General features: G+C 38.7%; 1 protein-coding gene across 1 annotated transcript in view; it reads left to right on the forward strand.

The window, feature by feature from the left end:
* Positions 1–21,776, forward strand: part of MAP3K15 (mitogen-activated protein kinase kinase kinase 15) — an 86,020-nt gene that overhangs the window by 12,909 nt on the left and 51,335 nt on the right. The window contains exons 2-3 of the mRNA XM_035542114.1: positions 12,500–12,639; positions 16,029–16,052. Coding sequence (XP_035398007.1) covers positions 12,500–12,639; positions 16,029–16,052 — 164 coding nt within the window. The remainder of the gene's footprint in view (positions 1–12,499; positions 12,640–16,028; positions 16,053–21,776) is intronic.

The following is a 21,776-nucleotide window of genomic DNA, read 5'->3' on the forward strand; positions in this document are numbered from 1 at the left end:
CCCCATCTGCAAGCTGGAAGTAATAATATGTACTGTATTCATAGGGTAGGTAAAGTAGATAATGTTTGCAACTTGCTTTGGAAATGAGAGCTTGTACTGAAATTCCAGATTGTATTGATCACTACCCAGTGCCTGGAAATAGTTTTCTCATTTTTTAATGGATGTTGCACATTTTTGAAGTGACAGTATTCGGTGGTACATCAGGATTTTTGCAGTAGTTCACAGCATTTAGGCTGGCACGTAACACTTGTAGTGTTTACTGGCAAGTTAAAAATAGCAGATAGAGTCCACATCTGCCCAACATCCAGAGTATTGAGTCAAGAGCTCTGCATCTGTACATGAGTGGAAGTCTCTTGGCCAACCAAGAGTCTGTGGTTTTCTCTAAACTTTATTTGCCTTACCACTTTAATAATGCTGCCTGTTTTCAATTAACAATTTATTCATGCATAATGTATTGTACTTTACATGGGCCCTAAATGAAAGACTGAGAGTCTATCCCAATAAAAAGGAAATCTGCGATCTAGCTATGAGGCTGGATACCTCACACATTGGTAGTGATGGAGCTGTTTCTTGATGTTTGTTTTTTAAAGATTATTTGAAAGGAAAATAGGATCACGAGTAGGAAAGTCTCATCTATCTATGCTAAAGTTTTAATTCTAAAAAAAAAAAAAAAGGAAAAAAAGATTTTTCAATAGCTTTACCCAGACCCGTGAACTTTAGTGTACCAAAATCTTTTTTCCTTCTTTCCGTTGTCGTGCTTTGTATTTTGATTACTTTGGGCAGAAGATGAAGCTCAGCATAATTGTATTTTTTCAAATGTTTTTGATGTATATTGTTGACCAGTGTGTGACCTGCTAGAGATGTGCAGATTTGGCAGGTTTTTTCTGCTCCCCAGCCAAGGTATTCAATGGTAAATGATGGGTGACTCTTAAGTGGTTTAGTTTGGATAAATCTTGAAAAGTTTGGAGCTTATCTAAACCTCCTTGGCCTAGAAATCGATTTGCCTGAGTTGGGGAGGAAGGGACAGCCTTTCTTGCTGAATTTCATATTCTTCTTCATTTCACTTAGGCCAGACTCTCCCATAAAGATTGTTTTTTTTTTTTTTTTTTTTTTTTTTTTAATAATACTTCAATCCCTTTCACTGCCTATTACGACCCAGTGTAGGAAGTGCAGAGGTGTAAGAGAAGTTAAATAAAGTTCACCTTTCTTATTCCACCCCCCTTGAACTACAGGCAAGGTTCAAGTGAGGTTCAGGGCTGGGTGTTTTTTCTGTACGCGCTCTCTACTGGCGAGCTCAGCTCTAGTAAACATTGCAGTGGAAATATTCTCATGTGACGCTTGGCACACAGCTAGTGCAGCAGGCAAGTGTGAAGAGCCTGTTTTTAATTTACTCCACTGTTTTCCTCTGTTAAATAGGGCAATGAAATGACAGGTTCTGCAGAATTACCAGGCTCTTTAACTTGCAGTGAAATTTAGGAGAGAACGTTATCCTCAGTGAGCTGGCATAGTTAAAAGTATGTATGATGTGAGACATTTACTCTTTATGGCTGCCTAGCATCTATGTCAAAGCTTTTAATATAGTAGGAGCATAAAAGCAGGGAGAATTACTGAGCAGGTATCTCTTTCTCAGACAGTCTGTGAGTCTGTGATGGGTGAGTGTTTTTGTAGTGTCCTGGGTAGGTAGATTTAGAGCCCTTTTTCAATCACTGATAACAACTTGGGGAAAAAGTGAGAAAGGAGTGACTTCTGGAAACTTTGTTTGCCTAATGTCTGAATAACGAAAAGGGAAACAAATGCAGGTTATTTAAATATGTCTTGACAATGTTCGAGGGCTGCTTTGTCAGTGTTCATTTGGATACATTTGGGTATCAGGGCTGAATGAGCACGTGGGAAGTGTAAATAGCTGTCTATTTTGAGTAGGGATTCGGGCATACTGATTGCTTTGTAGATACTTAGCTGTTTGGCAGATGGAAGTTAGTTGCTAAATCACACTTTCTGAGTTGTAACTCATGCCTAGGAACAATTAGATGGTAGAGGGGAATGGCTTAGGTAAAACATTAGGAATGGGGGATGTCAACTTGCAATAGCAAATTATTTAATTTGCCTTTTTTATTATTGTTATTTTTTTTACTCCAGTTGGGTGCATGGTTCCGTGGTTGAAATAACAGTCACTGTAAGTGTAAGTGCTTTGGCACTCAATAAGTATGAGTGTACAACAGTGTGGATGACTGTTCTTTAAGAGGTGTTTGCGCGTGCCCTGTCTCAGCCCAGACTCTGTCCTACTTACAGTATCTGATTGTTTAGCTGCAGATGCAAATATGTTTTATTATATTATACACAAAAAGTGACTTTCATGAAAGTAATTTTTTAAACTTTCATTTCTTTCAATTCTTGTAAAGCCTAACAGCTTCTTAAAGTGCTTTTTCAGGAGGCTGGTAGCTGATACCACTCCCAGGAGGACTGATCAGGTGCAGTGACAGGCCTCCTATCTGCTGCTGTGCCTGCACTAAGTTAGGCAGAAGTTATCAAGTTAAATATGGGCTGAGGGATAAGATCAGAAGTATCCAAACTCTAAGGGGAGGACGGAGTGGAAAGGGAGGGAAGCAGAGAGCATGGGTCGTGGGAAAGAGGTAGGAGTTACAGGCAGGCATGAGCATTCATCTGCCTGAGCCATGAAACCTCCCAAATGACTAAGATCCAAGCGATCAGATCTCCCTCTCAGTTTTTAACCCAGGAGCTTGAAGGCTGTAATTTCACAAGGAAATGGTATAAATAGTGACCTCTTGCACATGTCACAACTTTCAGAAACCATGTGGCATGCAGACCTTGGCAGGACCCATCTGATTTTAGTTGTGGCTGGTGACTAAAGATCTGTGACTTTGCATGTGGTCCTGGAGTGGGCAAACTTTTACAGCCCTTCCTCAAGGAAGGGTGTGTGCGCAAAGAGGTGTGTACTGGGTAAGTTTCCAGTGACAGTGTGTGCAGGCTTTTTATTTATTATTATTATTTTTACTGTGATCTCTCTCACCACTGAGTTAGGTCCCTCGGACTTGAGGCTGTGTTGTTCTCAGGACACCACAAGCAGTGGTATGAAATAAAAAGTAAAGTCTGTTTCTAGCCTTAGTATGAATGTCATTGGCTTACAGGGAAACGCAACACTTGCATTTGGCTTGAAAGGTGATTGTACTGGGAATTTAATGAGTAAAAATTTCATCCATAGGCCAGGAGCACCCGATTTACAGAAAACTTAAGTAAGAGTCAGGTGTTCAGGGACTCCTTTGGAAATCCTAGCTGTGGGTCTGAACTGTGCCAATCCTTCCTTTTTGTTCCCTGAGGGCAAAGTGCCTGCAGGTACAGTGCTGGTGAGGAAGAGCCGTAGTTCTTCTACAGTGGCCACCAATTCATTGGTCAGCTGGTGGGAACTAGCTGCAGGAAAATACCTGCTGAGGTGACATAAATTGTGACTGAAATGCTTTAATGGTTGAATCTGATTCTTCAGAGCAGAACTGCTAGAATCTATGGAGCGACTTTGTTGCCCTCAACACATTCAGTGGGAGTGTCTGCAGTCATCTTTGACTCCCTTCATAGCTAGTGGGGAGAAAAGGGCACATTTGGGCTGCAGTTCTTCTTGTCCTAAAGAAGGCTTTTGAATGATCAGGTGAGCGATGCTCTGAAAGTGCTTTTCCCCTCTCTGCATTGATGATGAGGGGAATGCAGACTGGCTCATCTGAGGCCAAACACCTCCTTTGTGTCTGACCAAATCACTGCTGAATCTTAGCTTTGGAATGAGCAACATTTCTTGAGGCTAGCAAGAGTAATTCTAGATAGCCTGACTCTTCTGACAGATTTCTTTTTGGTGCAAGGAAGTACTCTGGCTTCTTAATTTGGCATGAGAGGATGTTGAACATTGACCAAAAGAATAGGCTTCACGACACAGTCTCAGAAATGGCTGAGTTGGTTTTAATTAAATCTTGTATAACAGAAACAAACAAACAAAAAACCCCACAACCAACAACAAACCCACACAACCTCAAGCAAAGACTAGCAAAGTTAAAAGAGACCGAAAAAAAAGCTTTGTCATGGAAAACATTAAGCAATTTCGAAGCTTAGGCGTACTCTGGTTACAGTGAATTACACATTTCCTAACTTCTGCAATTCAGTATTGCAAGAAGAGTTCTCTGAGGATTAGTTCTTTGTTTCCTTCTTTCCCTAAACAGTTAACTGAAAGAAAGATATCCACATTGTCTGACCTCTTCTGAGTGACAGGTGATTTTCTGGTGTTCCACTTCCAATAATGCAATATCTTCTACTTCACACTTGTGCAGAAGCATTAAAGGTGCGTTCTGAGTTTGGATGTGCCCTGTACTATGTCAGCTGCATTACTTTTCTTCACACACTGCTTCTTGAAGGTGCACAGGTGTATTCTGTTCTGGCAGAGCCCGAGGGACTCTCTTAGGAGCTGAGTTAAATATAAGCGCAGACGTGCTCTGGACAGAATTTTTGCTTTTCTGGATTAGTAGAACTGCTTTCTAATTTTAGAGCAGTGCCTTCCCTTCTTTGAAACTTTTAGTTTTACTTTGAATTTAATTATTTTAAAAAATCTAAGAATATTTTGTAAAGCTTTTGCTTTTTGATTTCCAAGGATTTTTGGAAGAACCCATTTAACAGCAGAGAAAATCCTTAATATGCAACTAAAGGGAAAGAACTGAAAGCTTCAGGTGATGTATCTAACGAATAAAGAAACCCCAAAACATAAAAATAAACGAGAACTTAGGTTCCAATGAATCCCTAGACCCAGCAGTATTGCTTACCTACTGTAATTTGTTTTGCTGCTTTTACTAAAGAGTAGTTTCTTAGGCGATTTAATTTTTGGAGCAGATTATTTTAATAATAAGGAATGCATGTCAATTATAAATATAGCATGAATACTTCATCATAGTGTAGCAAAACTGATAGTTTTAAATGCTAGTTTCTCCCAATTTGCAGTAAGCGCTACTGGAGCATGAAAAATATGTTCTAGTTCTATTTTTAATGCGTGTTCTCTGTACCCGAGGGCAGATGAAAGATGCATTATCTGAGTGCAGCTGTAAAGTAACACCCCAGTGCTGACATGATTAGTGGCTGCAGTGTGTTTGGGTCTGAATATAACCCTCTTTCGGAGCTGACTGGATGCAATGGGTACTCATACAGGGCTGTGGAAGCTAGAGATGAGCACTGGCCCCTCAGCCTTGCTCACGTTGCTGTTTTGGTCGGCTGTCTGGTTTGCACTGTATCCCCAGGGGCAAATTTGCTGGATGGGAATTGTTGGTGCTGAGGCTGGTATTTGAAATTCAGAGGGCAAAAGGTCACAGGTGAGAACCGAAGCCAAGAACAAGAAGTTTCTGGTTGTGACTAAAATAAATATTTGTAAAAAATATAATTCTTCTGCTCTTCGCTTACGTTAAAATGCTTTCAAGCTCTGTGTATGTGCCATACTGGTTGCTTTCATTACTGGTTTTCCTCCAGCTACATGTGCTGCTGTTTCTTCCAAGCTGGCTTATTCTGCTGGCTGCTTCTTTGGACTTCAGATTTGAGCACCAACATGCATGGCTATCCAGAAGGAGCTCATTCCTGCGTCCTTTTAAGCCTCCAGGGGTTCTCCCATCAGTTTGAAGGGAAGCATATGAGTCACCTTTGTGATCTGTACGTGTAAAACAAATGTACTGGCTTCCTGATCTCTTCCTCTTCTCTTTCAGAGTGCAATCCAAGGCAGGATTTTGGTAACTTCTATCCATTCTAGTAGCTTGAAAACTGACACATTTCAGTTTTTTGTCTTGGGAGCTGAGACACTTGAGTTTGAAAGCTGCAGACACTTTAGCTGCATTGGAAAGAGGAGATGTCTCGCTGGGCCACGTGAAAGCTCTGCTGGATGCTCTAGTGTGCATCTATACACTGTGTTTTCCTGACACTTTGCTTAACGCAGCTGTTGCCGGGTTTGGCTCTGGAGGTGAGACACGGCCAGCCTCAGTGCTTGTTCCAAATACAGCAGAGCAGTTAGCAACGCTGTCATGTAGGGAAAGGCTCATCTGAAAAGCAAAGGTTTGCAGTTTCTTAGCAACAGCAGGGCTCTGGATATGCTTGGTCCTCTCTGGAAAGTTACGACAGTTGCCTTTCCTTAGCTGAGGATGCCTTTTCTGCTCAGCTAATACATAGTTAAAATGACTTCTTCAGCATTCATGGTATTCAGGTTCACGGAGCAGAATTTGGATTCAGTGAGCAGACATGAGATTGCTTTCCAGAGCAAGTTTTGACAAAGAGAAGAAAGGAAGAAATGCAAAAGAAAGGTCTGACTTCTGTGTTTGCTGTTCTGATAGTGTTGATTTTTGGAAGGACCCTGTTTCAGTCCTTTTTTTTTTTTTTTTTTTAACCTTCTATTTTGCTAGATGGGGTGAGCACAACTCCTAGTTTTTGGTGCATGGTGGTGCACCTTTCTTGCCAATAGGTCATTTTGCTATGTAAAACCTGTGGCAGGTGAAGATAAGGTTGAAGCCACACCTGAGTAAAAGATAAATGGCAGTTTCCTTGTGAGAAGACAGATTAGATGAGTTGCCCTGGCTTTGATAAAGCTACTTGTACCTGAAATCATCGCTTTACGACAGTCCTTTTGCCTTCCTGAGCAAACAGGTGAACAACAGAAGAGCACATTTCCGAATTTTTGCTATTTGCACAGGTTTTCAAAAGTCCTAAAGCGCTTAACAAATTCATTAGAGCTGGCAAAAATGAGATATATTTAAGTTGAGATTTTGCTTTATTTTATAGTCGGAACGGGTGTAGATGGATTAATACACCAGAATTGTTATGTAATTTTCTCTGTCCTCTCGTCTCCATCCTGAGATAGTTATCTTTAAATAACTATGTAAAAATATTTGGCCAATATTAAAGTTGTCTCCTTTCTCAAATTTTTGATTGGTATCATTAACAAACCCCATAAATCTCACTGTTTTTTCTTCAGAGATTACTAATGTGAATAGAAATAAAAAATAATCTTTTTTTCCCAAATGAACATCCAAGGAATCATGCCTAATTTCATTCTTAAATTTCCTCTGTGGTGAAATACCTCCAGTATGATGCTGTGTTTCCTTTTCTGAAGTAGGAAGTGGGCTGAAACATGTAGGCAGAGCCCAGCCTCAACTGAATTCTTGTGCAAAACTTGATTGCAGTTTATAAGAACAACTTGCCTTCTTGGGGCGCATCGTAAACTATTTCTAAGCTATTGCAATTCATTTAAATTTCAGTTTGCAATGAATATTGCAGTTCATGTTTGTGAGTGCTTAAAGGGTGAGAGGTTCTATGATTGCTGTGTCTTTTGGTCCAGCTTAAGTGAAAGCTGCAAAGGGTTCCTAGTTTCCAAATACCCTTTAAGCATTACCAAAATTGTTTCCCTCTGGAAACTTTGGTATCCTTTCTTTTAAAGGAACATGCAGACAGGCAGAAAAAAACATTGTGTGTATCCTTAAGTTACAGTTTCTTGAGGACAGTTATGGTGATTGTTTTCTCTTGGAGCATTGCTGTTCTTCAGAAGAATAATATGGACAGTTTCCTCCAGTGTATTTCATGGGTAACACATTTGTTTATTTGCTAACCATGAAGGATACAGATCCAAATTGCCAATAATCTGAAGTAATAGCAATCTGAAGGTCCATAGCTGTTCCCAGGATGCTAGAGAATAATAAAGGGCAGAGTTCTGTATTATTTTCCTCCAACAAGGTTTCTGTTGCCATTTTAAGGTGTGGTTTTTTAATGTATATTAAAATTCTAAGTGATTAAAAATAATCCATAAAAACATACTAACATTCATGCTTTCCACCCAGATAAGGCTGGATAGAGATAAGCCTTGAACTAGAACTTGAAAGCAGTACAGACTTTTTATGGCTTTTTCTTGTTCGGCCTTCTAGATTCTATTAGACTTTCGGCATATTTCAGGCCACTTCTGCACTTTCTCTTGTTTACTGGTTTTCACTGACAAATCCAGAAACTTGGTGTCAACATGTTATTTTTGTTGTTGCTAGCAATGCCATAAATCCTACAACGCTCATGTGAAGACTTGTGAGTTGCTTAGATCATTAAATTATATAATGCCTTCAGGTGCTGTCCAGACAGAGGTTGAAACCAGAGGATATAATTCTCTATAATAATGTTTTCCCTGTTGAGTAATTTATTAGTTCCATAGTCTACTGTTTTACCACAGGTAATGATCTCTAATCTTCATTTCAGTTGTCATAGTTATTTCTGGTTCCGGCCTGGTCTCTTAAGACATGCTAGTGTTGAAATATATGAAATGTGTAATGTAAGAAATTATTTACGTGCCATCTGCTGCAGCAATGCAGAGACCTAATCAACATTGTACTAGTAACACTGATTAATTGCCTTAATGCACTATAAAATACACATAATGTAATTGCTTTACAATAGAAGCAAAAGCTTAGACAAATAAACTGCAATCAACTTCTTAATAAAGCAAGATCAGTTTTTAGGTTCTTAACACAAAAACTGTTTTCAGCGTGAAAATAGTTTTACATGCAACAAGAGAACTGAAAGGACAAAAGTTGAAAAGATCTCTTATGCTGAAGAAGAAATGAGGAAGGACACATTTTTACGTGGATGTTCGTTAGAATGTGAGTTTCTGCTACAGAAACGAAGCAATGAGTTTGTTTTATTCCAAAATTGGGGTTATCCAAAATTGGTTCTGTGTAACATTAAACACATCCTAACCCCTCCCACACCTTGTGGTGGATAGGTTGTAAAGATCGTTGTAGTTGTCTTAGAAGTCTACCTTTACAGAAGGGTTGTACCTTCCCCTACTCTCTGCCCTTCTTAACCCTTTTATTATTGCATAATTATTGCATAAAATTCATCATTCGTTGAAAGATTTGTTCAAATTTGGCATTAACTCTTGCTTCACACTTGTTTGTAATGAAGGAGGTCAAACCTATATTTGGAAGGAGAAGCCTGAAGTATGGTTTTTTTTGCTTGTTTTGTTTTGGACAGGCTCTCCTGACATGGAGGATGGGAGTTGAGGATGAAATGCAATTGACTTATGTTTCTATTCATAAATCAAGCTTTGCTAAGCAGGTACCATTGTTGTAGTTTTCTTTTATGTACTTCCTGAACTCTGTAAATAAGGAAATTATCTCTTTGCAACCACACTAACTATGTGGTTGTAGCATAGGGCCCCATGCCTGTGTTTCAAGAACTGTAGATGAAAGATTTTAGCGTCAATCATAAGCAAAATGCATGACAACTGGAAGAGCAGTATTTGCTCTAATACATTATCTGCATTGTTCATGGAGTGATTCACAAAACTGCCTACATGAGGAAGAGAGATGTAACCCTGAAAGCAGTCGTCCTGGGGAGTGTGTTTAGACCCAGAGATCAGTGGTGCTGAACACCGTACTAGCAGCACTGCACTACCCTGGGCGGTTCAACAAGGCTCAGTGTTGGGTCCTGCACTTGGTGCACAACAACCCCATGCAACGCTACAGGTTGGGGGAAGAGTGGCTGGAGAGCTGCCCAGCGGAAAGAGACCTGGGAGTACTGGTTGACAGCTGGCTGAATATGAGCCAGCAGTGTGCCCAGGTGGCCAAGAAAGCCAACAGCATCCTGGCTTGTATCAGGAATAGTGTAGCCAACAGGACCAGGGAGGTGATCGTCCCCCTGTACTCTGCTCTGGTGAGGCCGCACCTCGAGTACTGCTTTCAGTTTTGGGCCCCTCGCTACAAGAAGGACATCACGGCACTGGAGCGTGTCCAGAGAAGGGCAACGAAGCTGGTGAAGGGCCTGGGACACAAGTCCTGTGAGGAGCGGCTGAGGGAGCTGGGGTTGTTTAGGCTGGAGCAGAGGAGGCTCAGGGGAGACCTTATTGCTCTCTACAACTACGTGAAAGGAAGGTGTGGGGAGCTGGGGGTGGGCCTCTTCTCACAGGCATTAAGTGATAAGACGAGGGGAAATAGCCTCAAGTTGTGCCAGGGGAGGTTTAGGTTGGATATTAGGAAAAAATTTTTCACTGAAAGGGTTGTGCATTGTTGGAACAGGCTGCCCAGGGAAGTGGTGGACTCACCGTCCCTGGGGGTCTTCAAAACACATGTAGATGTAGAGCTTAGCAAAGTGGTTTAAGGATGGACTTGGCATTACTAGGTTAAAGGTCGGACTAGATGATCTTAGAGGTCTTTTCCAACCTAAATGATTCTATCATTCTTTAGTGAGAATTGGTTGCCGGTCATTTGTTCTCCACTCAAATTTGCATTCATTTCCTGGGCTCACCAGACTCCAGCAACGTTTCATTAGCACCTGATGAAGCTGTTCTGTAAGTAGATACAAGCACTCTTTCCTCCCAGCTCCAAGCCTGCTGCTGCTCCTGCTGGAGGAAGGTGTGGAAGCCTTCCTGGGAATGCAGGGTCTCAGTACTGCTCCAGTCTGCAGCCACCAGCACTTCTGGTGCTCTGCTTCACTCTGCTGGCGTTGGCTTCTGTCTCATCCCTTGATTCCCATGGTCAGACTGGATCCATTCAACTGTCTTCCCGGGGCTTTTTTTTTTCCACTTGAACGTATATTTTTGTGATACCATCTTCATCTCTTCTGCTGGTCTTCAGTTTGTTTTATTTTACCTTATTCACAGTTGTTTATTCGCAGCTTGTGAACACAGGAAAAGTCATTCTCATACATCACCTTTTATCTGTGTGACTGAATATGTAAGTGGTGAATAATTCCCCTCTTTAAGGCAGATGCTTCTGTTCTTATGCCCATTTAATGGGGTTCTGTGCTGCTTACGTTGTTACCTAGCAGCAGTCAATAGAAGACAAATTTCAGTTGTAGACTACTATTTGTGCAGCAATGAACTGCGTACAGCCTTGTTGCAATAAACTGTGTTATGGATCATTGCTCACATTGTATTGTAAAATGCAATATCTGTGTGCTACATGAACACATTGTCTAAATTCTCTCACCAGGAAGGCGGTTTTGATTTCACAGCACTCTAGTTCCACAAAAACAGTTTATATAGGCACTAAAACCAGTCCAAGACCTTAGACTATTTTTTTTCTTAGACATAGTTTGATTCTGGGTCTGCTTGTTCCTTCATCTTAATGTTTGTTTTACAGATCACCTGCATTTTCCAAAATGATTAAATGATTCTGTAATGTTGAGGGTGGGGATAATCTAGTCTAATCTAATCTGGTTTTGAGGCACATCACTTTCTGTGGACTCCAGATAAAATACCCAGGTGGAATTCTACAGGAATGTGCATTCATTGCAGGTTTTACCAAGAGCTCGCATACTGAGTGTGGGGCATTGAATCTTGTGATGACTGACCTCGGTGAAGCCCAGCCTGCTGTTTGAATCTCACACATCAGTCCTACTTTTGGATTTCTTGTTTATTGGTGTCTCACCCTTCTCTGTCGTTCCCTGTAGATACAGGAGCTGTCTGTTAGCAACTTCAGAGATGCAGGATTTACTGCCCAGCTGCACTGAGTCTCTGGAATCCGTTTTGAACCTCAGACTGCCCTGTGGTTTGAATGCCAAGGCTCTAGTTTTATGAATACTTTGGATTTAAGTTCATCCATCTATCCTACAGCAGTGAAAGCAGACAGTCATAGAGATACAGACCTTCGGAAAGCTTTAAACCACAGCTTTCTTAGCTAGCATAGACGATACAAAGATGGAGGGGAAAACTCAAGATAAATGTCCTTTTTTCCAGTTACCTTTTCCCTCTGTACTGGCCTTTAGGCTTGTATCCGAACCAAATGGTGAGTTCCAAATCCGTAGCCTGTGTCTCGTCTCTTCTGCATAGCGTGGGGTATTTCTCCTTTGTTCTCTGCATAAGTCGTCTTCCACTGACATAAATTTTCGCTTCCATTTCTGACTACTGTGCTACCCAAGAGATGTGGAAGTCTTTCTCAGGCTACCATTGTTGAATCCCTTCATTCCAGCCTCCCCCTGCCCTGGCTTGAACTCCATAATGCGCGTAGCTTTTAAGAGTCAACTTGCACAAGCTTTTTATTTTTCTACAGGTTAGGAATTTCCTGTACTCCAAACGTCAGCCCCTTAAGATAAACTCCGTCTTGCATTCTTCCCAAATTTTCAGCTGCACTATTCTTCTCAGAGGTTCCCCTTGAAGGTTCAGAGCCTTCCACCTTACTGGGTGTTCTGACTTGTCAGGCCTAGCTCAGAGAACAAATGTAGACCTGCCTCTTCACCTGCAGTATCCCTGATGCAGTGACTTCAAAGTGTGAATTCATACGCTGTGCCTCATAGTTATTGTAAAACTGTGATTGTTTCTTGGATATGGTATCTTAAATGCATGGTAAAATTTACTTGTGCCACGAGAAAATGATCCTTATTTGAGCATATTGATTTTGTCTGTCCAAATTTATGTGTAATTTCAAGATTTATTTTAAATTCTTTGTAAGAACAAAATGGGTTTTAAGACTATTAGCACTTTTTTCCCCTCCCTCTCTCATTTCAGATGTTGCAGTTGTGGATATGAGTGATATTTCTAAGCAACCATCACTGTTCTACCACCTCGGTGTGCGTGAAAGCTTTGACATGGCAAATAATGTTATACTCTACCATGACACAGATGCTGACACTGCTCAGTCTCTCAAAGTAAGGTTCTCACTTCAAAATCTGCTTCATTTCAGAAACACACTTAACCACCCAATCCTGCAAACATTTGTGTGTTTTTTTTTTTTTCTGGAACTTCAGCTGAATGTGATTTCCTGATGGCTGTGTAACAGAATCATGTTAAGAATAATAGCTGCTATCTACAAGCAAAAACCAGCAGTGATTAGAATAGTATAAAAGCTTGTTTATAAGTAAAGATCCTTAGTACTGTACTGAATTTGCTTCACATGGTTAGATTTGGAAGTGAGGTCTAATTTTCCTTTCCACTTCCTCTTCTTTTAATTAGAGTACATGTTAAAAAAAAAAAGTTATGCATTGTATAATAATGACACTTGAGCAAGGAATGTATTGCAACCTATTCCTACTGTTGATGCTCTTCTCATAGATAAGGTTAGTATTTCCTAAGTTCTGAGTAGCTAAGACTACAGGAATCTTCTTTTTATTGCTCTTTGAAGATAAGCAGATCCTCATCAAGTCTTTTTATAGGCCTCTCCATTCATTTTTATAGTAGGATAATACATGCTATACACTTAAGTCCTGTATTTGCTGTTCTGAGTGCAAGTCCTGTGTTGTGGATGTTTGTCTTTCACAATGTAGGTTTCCTTTGGTTTGGATCACATTTAGATGACTCTTCTCTGTGTTATTACCTACTGATTCTTTTAATATCATTTTCTTTCTACCTTCACTGAGAGCAGTGTTGTTCATGCTTTGTTTTTCTTTTCTTTTTTTTTTTTTTCTTATTTATTCCTCTATGTTTTTCATTCCACTGGTCTCCAAAATCCTTCTGGGAATTCTCCAACCTTTCTGGACCTATAAGAATATTAAGTTTAATGTTAATGTTGTATGAGTCTTCTTGTTTCTTCCTCAAAAAGCTGCGTTCTGTCACAGCTTTTTTTCCTCTTTTTTTTTTTTTTTTTCCTGATCTCAATGTCATTGATTTTACTCTGTGTCTAGTACCCCATACTTCCTTTCTGCAAGTGGTGGTCCACATGTACATTCCCTTTCTGTGTGACCTGGATTCTCAAGAACTTGGAGATGGAGCCTCTCTCACCCTGTGCTCAAAAAAATAAAGCAGATAGGTGCTAAGGCACACTTGCATGCCTTCCATTCCTCTGTCTAACTGGAGTGGGCAGGCGTACATCTTTTCATCTTGCAGTGGTAATACACCTGACTACAAAGATCTTTTGTTTTTCTTTTTCATTAACGTTTTATCTTTTTTTTAAATGTTATCTCTCAGATGTTCTGATCAGCTTAGTTCTCCCCAGCGTGTGCCAAAGTTTGGAAAGCATAGGCTAGTCATCTTTGTCATCGTCTATATGTCTCTGCCTAGTGAGAACCTCTGTGGATGGCTTTGATTTCTGCACTTTGTGCCAAGAACATATGCAAGCATGTGCTCCATAGCTGGAGTGATGAATGATCTCCAGTCATATCTGTCCATTGGCCAGATATTCAGATTGTTCATTGCCAGAACTTGCAAGTCTTTGCAGTGTCAGTTCTGGGGCTTTTAAGGGTGTACAGCCCAAGGACAACTCTGGGGACCTGGGAACACTGGAGCATGACTGGATCGCATAGAGCTAGAAAAGCTATTATCTGCCTTCATCTCTTTTCTGCTAGAAGCTCTATTAGTGCCACTGAGGTCCCACTTAACCTTTTCCATATTTCGTGGTTGTTTGTGTAACCTCCTTGGCTGACATAGTAAGATGTGCCTGTGGGTCAGAAGTCTTGATTTAAGTTGCTGTAAATAAGTTGAAGAGATCATCTGGATTGAACACTAGAGTAGTTGAAGCAGGACACTGCCACATGGTTCAGTCCTACCCTGGTGTCCTTGATACCTCTTCTGTAACTGAGCTCAAGCTCACAGTTGGATACTGTTCAAATATACTAGTGCACCTTTCTTCTTAGGAGTGTTTCAGAAGGTGGATAGGGATTGTTCTTGGGATATTTCAGTGAAGAACATTTCATGATCTCATGATGTGTTTCATGGTTTAGGTGCTGGATAGTTCTCAGAAGCATTCATTTCTACCCCAGTGAGAAAATAATTTAGCAGCAGCAGATAAAGCTTTACTGGAGAAGCTTGTTTAGCTAGGTGGACATGTTTATTTTTAGACATGTCATATTTCAGATGTCTAAACTTTCCATCATTTTTATTCTGAAGTATTTTATTGGCCTGAAGAGTTTGAATTAATAATTCTGTTTAGGTATAGGAACCTTAGTATGTATTGTTGACTGTCTGCTGGTGGTTCTTTATTTCTGACTAATCTGGCCATTATTTTTCCTCTTGCCTTCAGGAATTTATTACTTTACTTAGATCTAGGTTGCTGTATATGCTTCTTAAGAGTGGCTAGCCTAATTATTATAAAGGCGATATTCCTGCTATTACTCCTACTGGGAAGAGCTGTGAAGTTCAGACAGCCTGACTTTATGTAGCTTATTCTGTAGAACCATCCTTGAAATTCTCCCAAGAGTTGTCTCTTCAGTTTCACCAATGTCCTTTCCAAAACAGCCTAGTTCCAAACACATGAAAGATATATAGTCTGGATTTCAAGAGGATCACATTTGCAGAATGAAACCTCTTAGATGGTCCCTGACATTAGGTTTGATGATGTACATAGGTACCATCGTTTCTGTGCAAGTGGATTTCGGGCTGTTGGATGTGAAGTTACTCAAGCAGAATTATCTTAGGTTGTCAGATGACATACAATTAAATGATATCAAAAACCTTGCTTAGAAACAAGTCTGTATTTTTGTAGAGTGACTTATCTGGAGATCTGTTTATTTTACCAAGTAGTATTCATTGGACATGCAGGTCATTGCAAAAGGAGGAGAAAGTTACCAGCAACTGGAGATCTTTGAGATCTGGTTTATGTGTCCATTAAATTATCATCTGACCTCATGGTTTCAATCTCTCTCTTTAGATTTCAAGATGAGAAGAACTAAGGTGTAGGGGTGTATTGGGCTGTGCCCATCTGGGTAGGAAAGGGGCCTAGGTACCTTAAGGATACTCTCTTAGACAAAAAAATCTCCATCTTTGAATGCTTTTGTTTCACAAATGTTCAGTCTGTGACAGGGTACATGGAGTGCCCATCCTGAAAAACTCCAGTTAGTGGCAAGTACTAGTTTTCTTCATCTTTTGAACGCTGCTTTAAATAGGTTTCTTTTCTGAATCATTAATTCTTTCCTAACCTGAACTACTGAGACTTCTCTTGACATTGTTCTGTCCCTTTACTTGGAATTTGCTTTGGCAGTAAATGTGAATTATGCTGTGAAGAACACATTTGTGTGTGTATATATATGTATACCAGTTATTTTTATTGAACATAATAATTCACAATAAAAATGACTAATTATTTTTATTCTCTTTTTTTCTCCAGGATATGGTATCTCAGAAAAACACAGTAAGTATTAAATCTACGTTCATTTTAAAACACAAAATGAACACATTTGAAGCAACTCTAATAACAAAACTGCCAAGCATATATATGTTCTATACTGTAGAAGGAGGTCTGTTTTCCCTATGTATAGTTCAGACTAGTGGAAATCTTGTTGAATTCCTTTCCAAAAGAAAGTTAGATTTAAAAACTAGTTTTTTTGTTTTTTTTTTTTTTTTAAGTTCCTTTTAAGTTCTAGAAAGGTGCCAGTAGATATGTTACACATGTAGGTTCATAGATCAAAATGAAAATTCAGAATTTCAAAGTCTCTACTGCTGCCGCTTTCACTCACTTGTGCAGACGTGTATGAGTGTGTGTGATGCCTTATTAAGACTGTCTTGTATATCAAACAGATTTGGCTATTGTGTACCCATCCTTTTCCTCACAAATTCACAGATTTTGCTGAGGAATGCAAAAGCTTATTTCCCCAATTAAAAATATTCTTATTCTTACTTTTAATACAAGTAAGTACACCTCAACCAAGATAAAGTTTGGTGGTTATTTTAGGCTTACTGTAATGTACCACAATATCCTACACAGTTGTGATGTGAAGTATCAAAAACACATATCAGAGGATTATTTTCATTAAACACTGTAAACTGGTATACTGAGGACTATTGAATTTGCAAAATATTAAACTTAGATTTACTCCATTCTGTTTCCCCCATGTTCACCGTATACTTTAATTCTCTTCTGAAGAAAATAGAACAGGATTAAAATAATAAAATGTTCTTAGATTTTGCTAAACTAATTGTTTAAAGGAGACTGGAAGAGAGAATGCATTAGTTACAGCAGTTTATTTTGAGTTGCTATTTATAGCTGGCCACAGCACTGTATGTAGGCTAAAGATAGATCAGGTTGAGCACTTGAGTAAGTCCAGGTCATTTTCCCGTCTGTTGTGGTGATCTCTGATCTAGTTTCACTGTGCGGTGGGGACTGCATTTTCTGGTCCACAGCTCTGTGAAAAGAGGCCTCAGAACAACTGCACGTTTGCTTGTGAATAATGCTGCTGACCACTTTCTGGCCACAACTGGTGGGTAATCAAAATGTCACAAGTATTTGCTTTCCCCTCGAAAAGGGAGAATTGTGACAGAGCCACTTGGTGGTTGCTCCAGAGATGGAATAAAGGCAGAGGAAGATGACAAGTTCAGCCTAGCGCCATCAGATTAGCAGCCTGCAATCTTTTCTTTTGGCTGATTCTCTCTCCCACAAAGGGAGTTATGAACTCCTTCACCTTCATGTAGAAGAGAAGAAACGATGGATTTGGTAACATGTTTTCTGAAAAAAAAAAAAAAAAAACCTCCGGGAAGAATCCTTAAACTAGGATCCTGATTTCTCCTCTAAAAAGAGTTTATTAAAGAAAAAAAAAATTGAGTAAAACTCAGAGGAAAAAATAATAATACCTGACTTTAAATGCCAGGTATGAATTCTTAACCTTTATATTATTTGTGGTTATTCATATTCTCTTTTATTAGATAGTGAATTATATTACAATATTCTCCCATATTACATTCTTTTATAATTTTTTTTAAGATCAGGAATTGTGACGAACTAATTAGCAAGCTAAATAATTAATAGGTTAAATCTTTATATTTTCCTAAGTTGGAATTGAGTTCAAATAGATAATTGCTTCCCACTCCTTCTAGATCCAGTGAGGTGTCATGACAGCCATGCAGTTTGCTGCAGTCCCAGTACTGTGCCACTGCTTCATTGCTCGATTAAATATATTAATTATATTAAAATAACAATATAAAATAAAATAATAAATAATAAATAATAAAATAATATTAAATATATTACAACCATATAGACAATGTTTTGTTGGGAGGTCATTGTGAATGAGGGTTGCAGTATTAGTCATATAGTTACCAAATCAGTGTGAGTTTGCTGTGTCCAATGAAGGAAATAGTTATATAACCACTTCAGTTTAAATTGTCAGTGTTACATATTAACTATTACTACACTGTACTAGGATTTTGTCTTTTCCGTTCTCTTTTCCTGAGTGAAGCAATCTTTGTATTGGTATGCCTTTGTTGTAGTGTGAAATAGTAGAAAGAGCTTAAATGCAGTCTTTGCTAGGGTGTGGTGACTTGTTGGAAGGAGGATAGATACTTAACCTGCTAAGCCTTCCTCCAACCCAGAGGTAGCCACAGCATTCTCTGTGAAGAGAAGTCCTCTCTGCTTCTTATGAGCTCTGTGTCCACACATCTGTGTGTATAAGGGAAGGGACAACTCGGATTGCTACCAGATATTGCACCATTCTTCCAGCAGCATGAGTGATACTTTCTGCACAGGGTACTCTAGTTAGGAGCTTTCTCTGAGGTTTCCTTGTCCTCACCTTTGCTATTTATCCTGCAAATCTCAAATCAAGTACAAAGGTGCAAAAAAAGATCACAGCTTAGAATTGATGTGGAACCGTATTAAAGATGCAGAGAAGATGAATGTGTAGTGTGTCTCTACAGGTGATTTTCTTTTGTAGATTAAAAGTAAGCCTTGTTACTTGTAACAAGGCTTATTGTAATAATGTTTTCTTTACAAGGAAATATCGATTCCTTTACAAGGAATCGATATTTCCTTGTAAAGAAAACATTATGCAAATTCGGCAAGGAGGAGGAGGCAGGAAACTGAACATAAGCTAAAAACAATGTGTAGAAAAAAAGGTGAGCAATTAATTTGGGTCTTGGCTTCAGCACAGTTTGTCTAACATTGAAAATTATAGAATGACATGCTGTGGTGGTGTGTGAGTTTGAGAGATTTAATAGCTTAATGTCTGAGAAAAAGTGTGAGAGTAGGAGAAGTGGGGATGTAGCTTCCTTCCATCATTCAGGAAAGAAATTTTCAGGCATAAGATAAGATGGGGAATGTGAGTCAGTGCTACTTGACTCCCACAAACAAGTAATTAAAATTCTGTATCAATAATTTATTGCATACTTGGATACAAAAGGAAAGAATTATTGGCTATGGGAGTTCAGTTCCCAGAAACAGAGCTGCCCTGGTATGGAATTCAAGGTCAGTATTCCCTGTGCCCCATCAGTTAGGTTTCTTTCCATGGAGCTCCTCTGAGCTTTGAGGACAACCTGCTGATAATTTTACTTATTGCATATGCACAGCACCCTTGTTTCTGTCAAAACTATCTTTGATGAAATAAATTAAAAATATCCAGTCTGGCAGAACAGTTTGTTTCCTGAATCATTATGGAAAAATCAAGGTTTGAGAGCACGGTGGATGCTACTGGACTGTAGGGTACAGGAAAATGCATTTCTCTCTGGAAAGCAGGCTTGTATGTTGGATTTTCTTTAAATGACAGATTATTACTGGTTTACGAAAAAAATAAAACTCCAAAGATTTTCAGATGCCATAATTGTTTAAAAAAAAAAATCTTCCCCCAAACCAACATAACACACAAAATCCCTGTGGAAGTTATTTTATTTGATGCAACATTTTGTTGATATCCCTGTTTTTTATTTGGTTTTCTTCTCCTCGGTAGGGTTTTTTTTCTCTCCGTCTACAAAATTTTATGGAACGGTGCATTAAGATGTTCAAGATGGAGTGAAGGAAAGAATGCACAAGAAGGTTTTTAAAAGCTGCTGGAGTAGGAGGCAAAATGTACAGTCCTTATCGCAGCAGTTCTAGCATTGATTGCACATAGTTTATGAAATACATACCTTGATCCATTTAGTTTCTTTGAATGTGACACTAAAAATGTAAGCTATATAAGCACTGAAAATAACAGAATTTCCCTCTTTGGAAAAATTATTAAAGCAAGTACAGAAAGAGAGAGAGTTAGTTTTTCTTTAGTTAATAGTATGCCTGAAGAAATTTGAATAACTCTGTTAATTTCTTTTGAGGGAAATATTTAAAGGAAAGTAGGATGGCTATTAAACCAAAAGGTTTATTATTACTTAGGTCTGTGGACCTGAAGAAGTATTTTCAGAGATTAAAATGGATTTCATTTTGTCAAATCCTGAAGCAGCACTTACATAATAAGGAGAGAATGATGCTTTGGCCATGGAGGAGTCATTAGCAAAAATTCTCCTTGATCTAAAGGGAACAGGATTATAATTTATCCTTGCCAAAAGGAATTTCTATATTGAAAAATCACTTTTTATTGTGATTGGCAGAAAGTCTCTTCAGAGCTTTGGTAGCTGTATAAATTAGACTCTCTACTTTTTCAAGTTAATGAATGTTTAAGAAAACTAAATAAAAAGATTTTGGCACTTGTACTCATTTTCTCCAATTTAGTAGCCCCAATGGATTGACTGAAGTATGGTTTATATTATATGGATTTAGTAATCTGAAGAAGTAGTATCATAGAGCAGCTTTATATTTTTTTTTTTATTTTCTGATTATTTTTACAGTATATAAAAGGTTATGTGACTGGTCATCTAAAGATATCTTTCTAAAAAAGCCTCTGAGGGAGCAGAAGTATTAAGAGTTTGAAAAGGGCAGAGAATGAAAGATAGGAGTAGGAGCGTCTTAAATGCAGACAATCGTTATTCCTTTTGGGCGGAAAACAGAAAAAAGGCAAAGGGTAACCCAATAAATATTATTTCTAATGTTTCTATCATTAAATATGCCACTGTTACTATTGACATAATGAAAACTAAGGCTTAAAAAATATATTTGAGTTTTTATGGAAATGTTACTGTCTCAAGGGATGAATATTTGTAGCGACTGGATTATAGTTAACTCAATAGGTAATGAATCTGCCACATTCTTGGAAGTAAGACTTTAAAGCATGTTAATGATGACACAGGGAGATGTAAAGACAAATAAAAGAGATAAAGAATTCTTACATTCTTGATGGCAACTTATTGCACTATTTTCTTGTTGTAAATATGGGCTTGCTATAAATATCTATATTCATTTTCTGTTGTTTCTTTCTTTAATAATTTTTCTATTCATATGTCGTGTATGTTGTTTTGATTCTCATGCTATTTTGTGGTGGTGTTTTCCTCTATGTTGTTTTATTTCAATTTGGAGTAGGTTGCCAACCACAAAGCTTTTCTTCGGGTTCAAGTACCTCCTGAATACCACAGTGGTAATCTGATAGGCAAAGTATGTATCACTTTCAATCTGATTTCTGTTGAATAAATATGCCATCTCATTACTGTGTTTCTAGGCATTTTTATATAAGGATGCTTTTTAAATTATGCTCAGCAGGTTCTTTCTTTCAAAATAAGTGTAATCTTGAAGTACTTGTTACTTGCAAGTTACATCTTGTGCTTGGAGTGTTTGGTTTATGATAACCTCTCCCACAGTATTTACACGAAAACACCACGTATGTTCAACTTTTGAACAGGAATTACTTTTATAAAGTTGATATTTTAGAGTCACCTGTATTACAAGATGGATAGGAATGTGATGGCTTAGAAAACTAATGCACAAACCTTAATTCTTAAGACAACAGTGGATTCAACTCCCTGAATACTCAGTGTGACTTCTTTGAGTTGATGCAGTTCATTTTCTGTCATCCTATGTGCTTCTCTTCTAACAGCTTTGTGAGTTAGGGTAAGCACTGCTAACACTCCTTGAGGAAGTGGCGAAAAGTAAAGTGACGTAAACTGGCATGGCTAGAGTGAAATAATTGTGCTATTAGCTGTGCAGGCATAATTCCCTTTCTGAAGATGCAGAGATCTAGTACAATATCTCTGGCACAAAGTGACAGTTTGACCAGAATAACTATAGCAG

This window comes from Cygnus atratus, chromosome 1 (genome assembly GCF_013377495.2).
Source record: "Cygnus atratus isolate AKBS03 ecotype Queensland, Australia chromosome 1, CAtr_DNAZoo_HiC_assembly, whole genome shotgun sequence".
In the NCBI taxonomy this organism is placed as follows: Eukaryota; Metazoa; Chordata; class Aves; order Anseriformes; family Anatidae; genus Cygnus; species Cygnus atratus.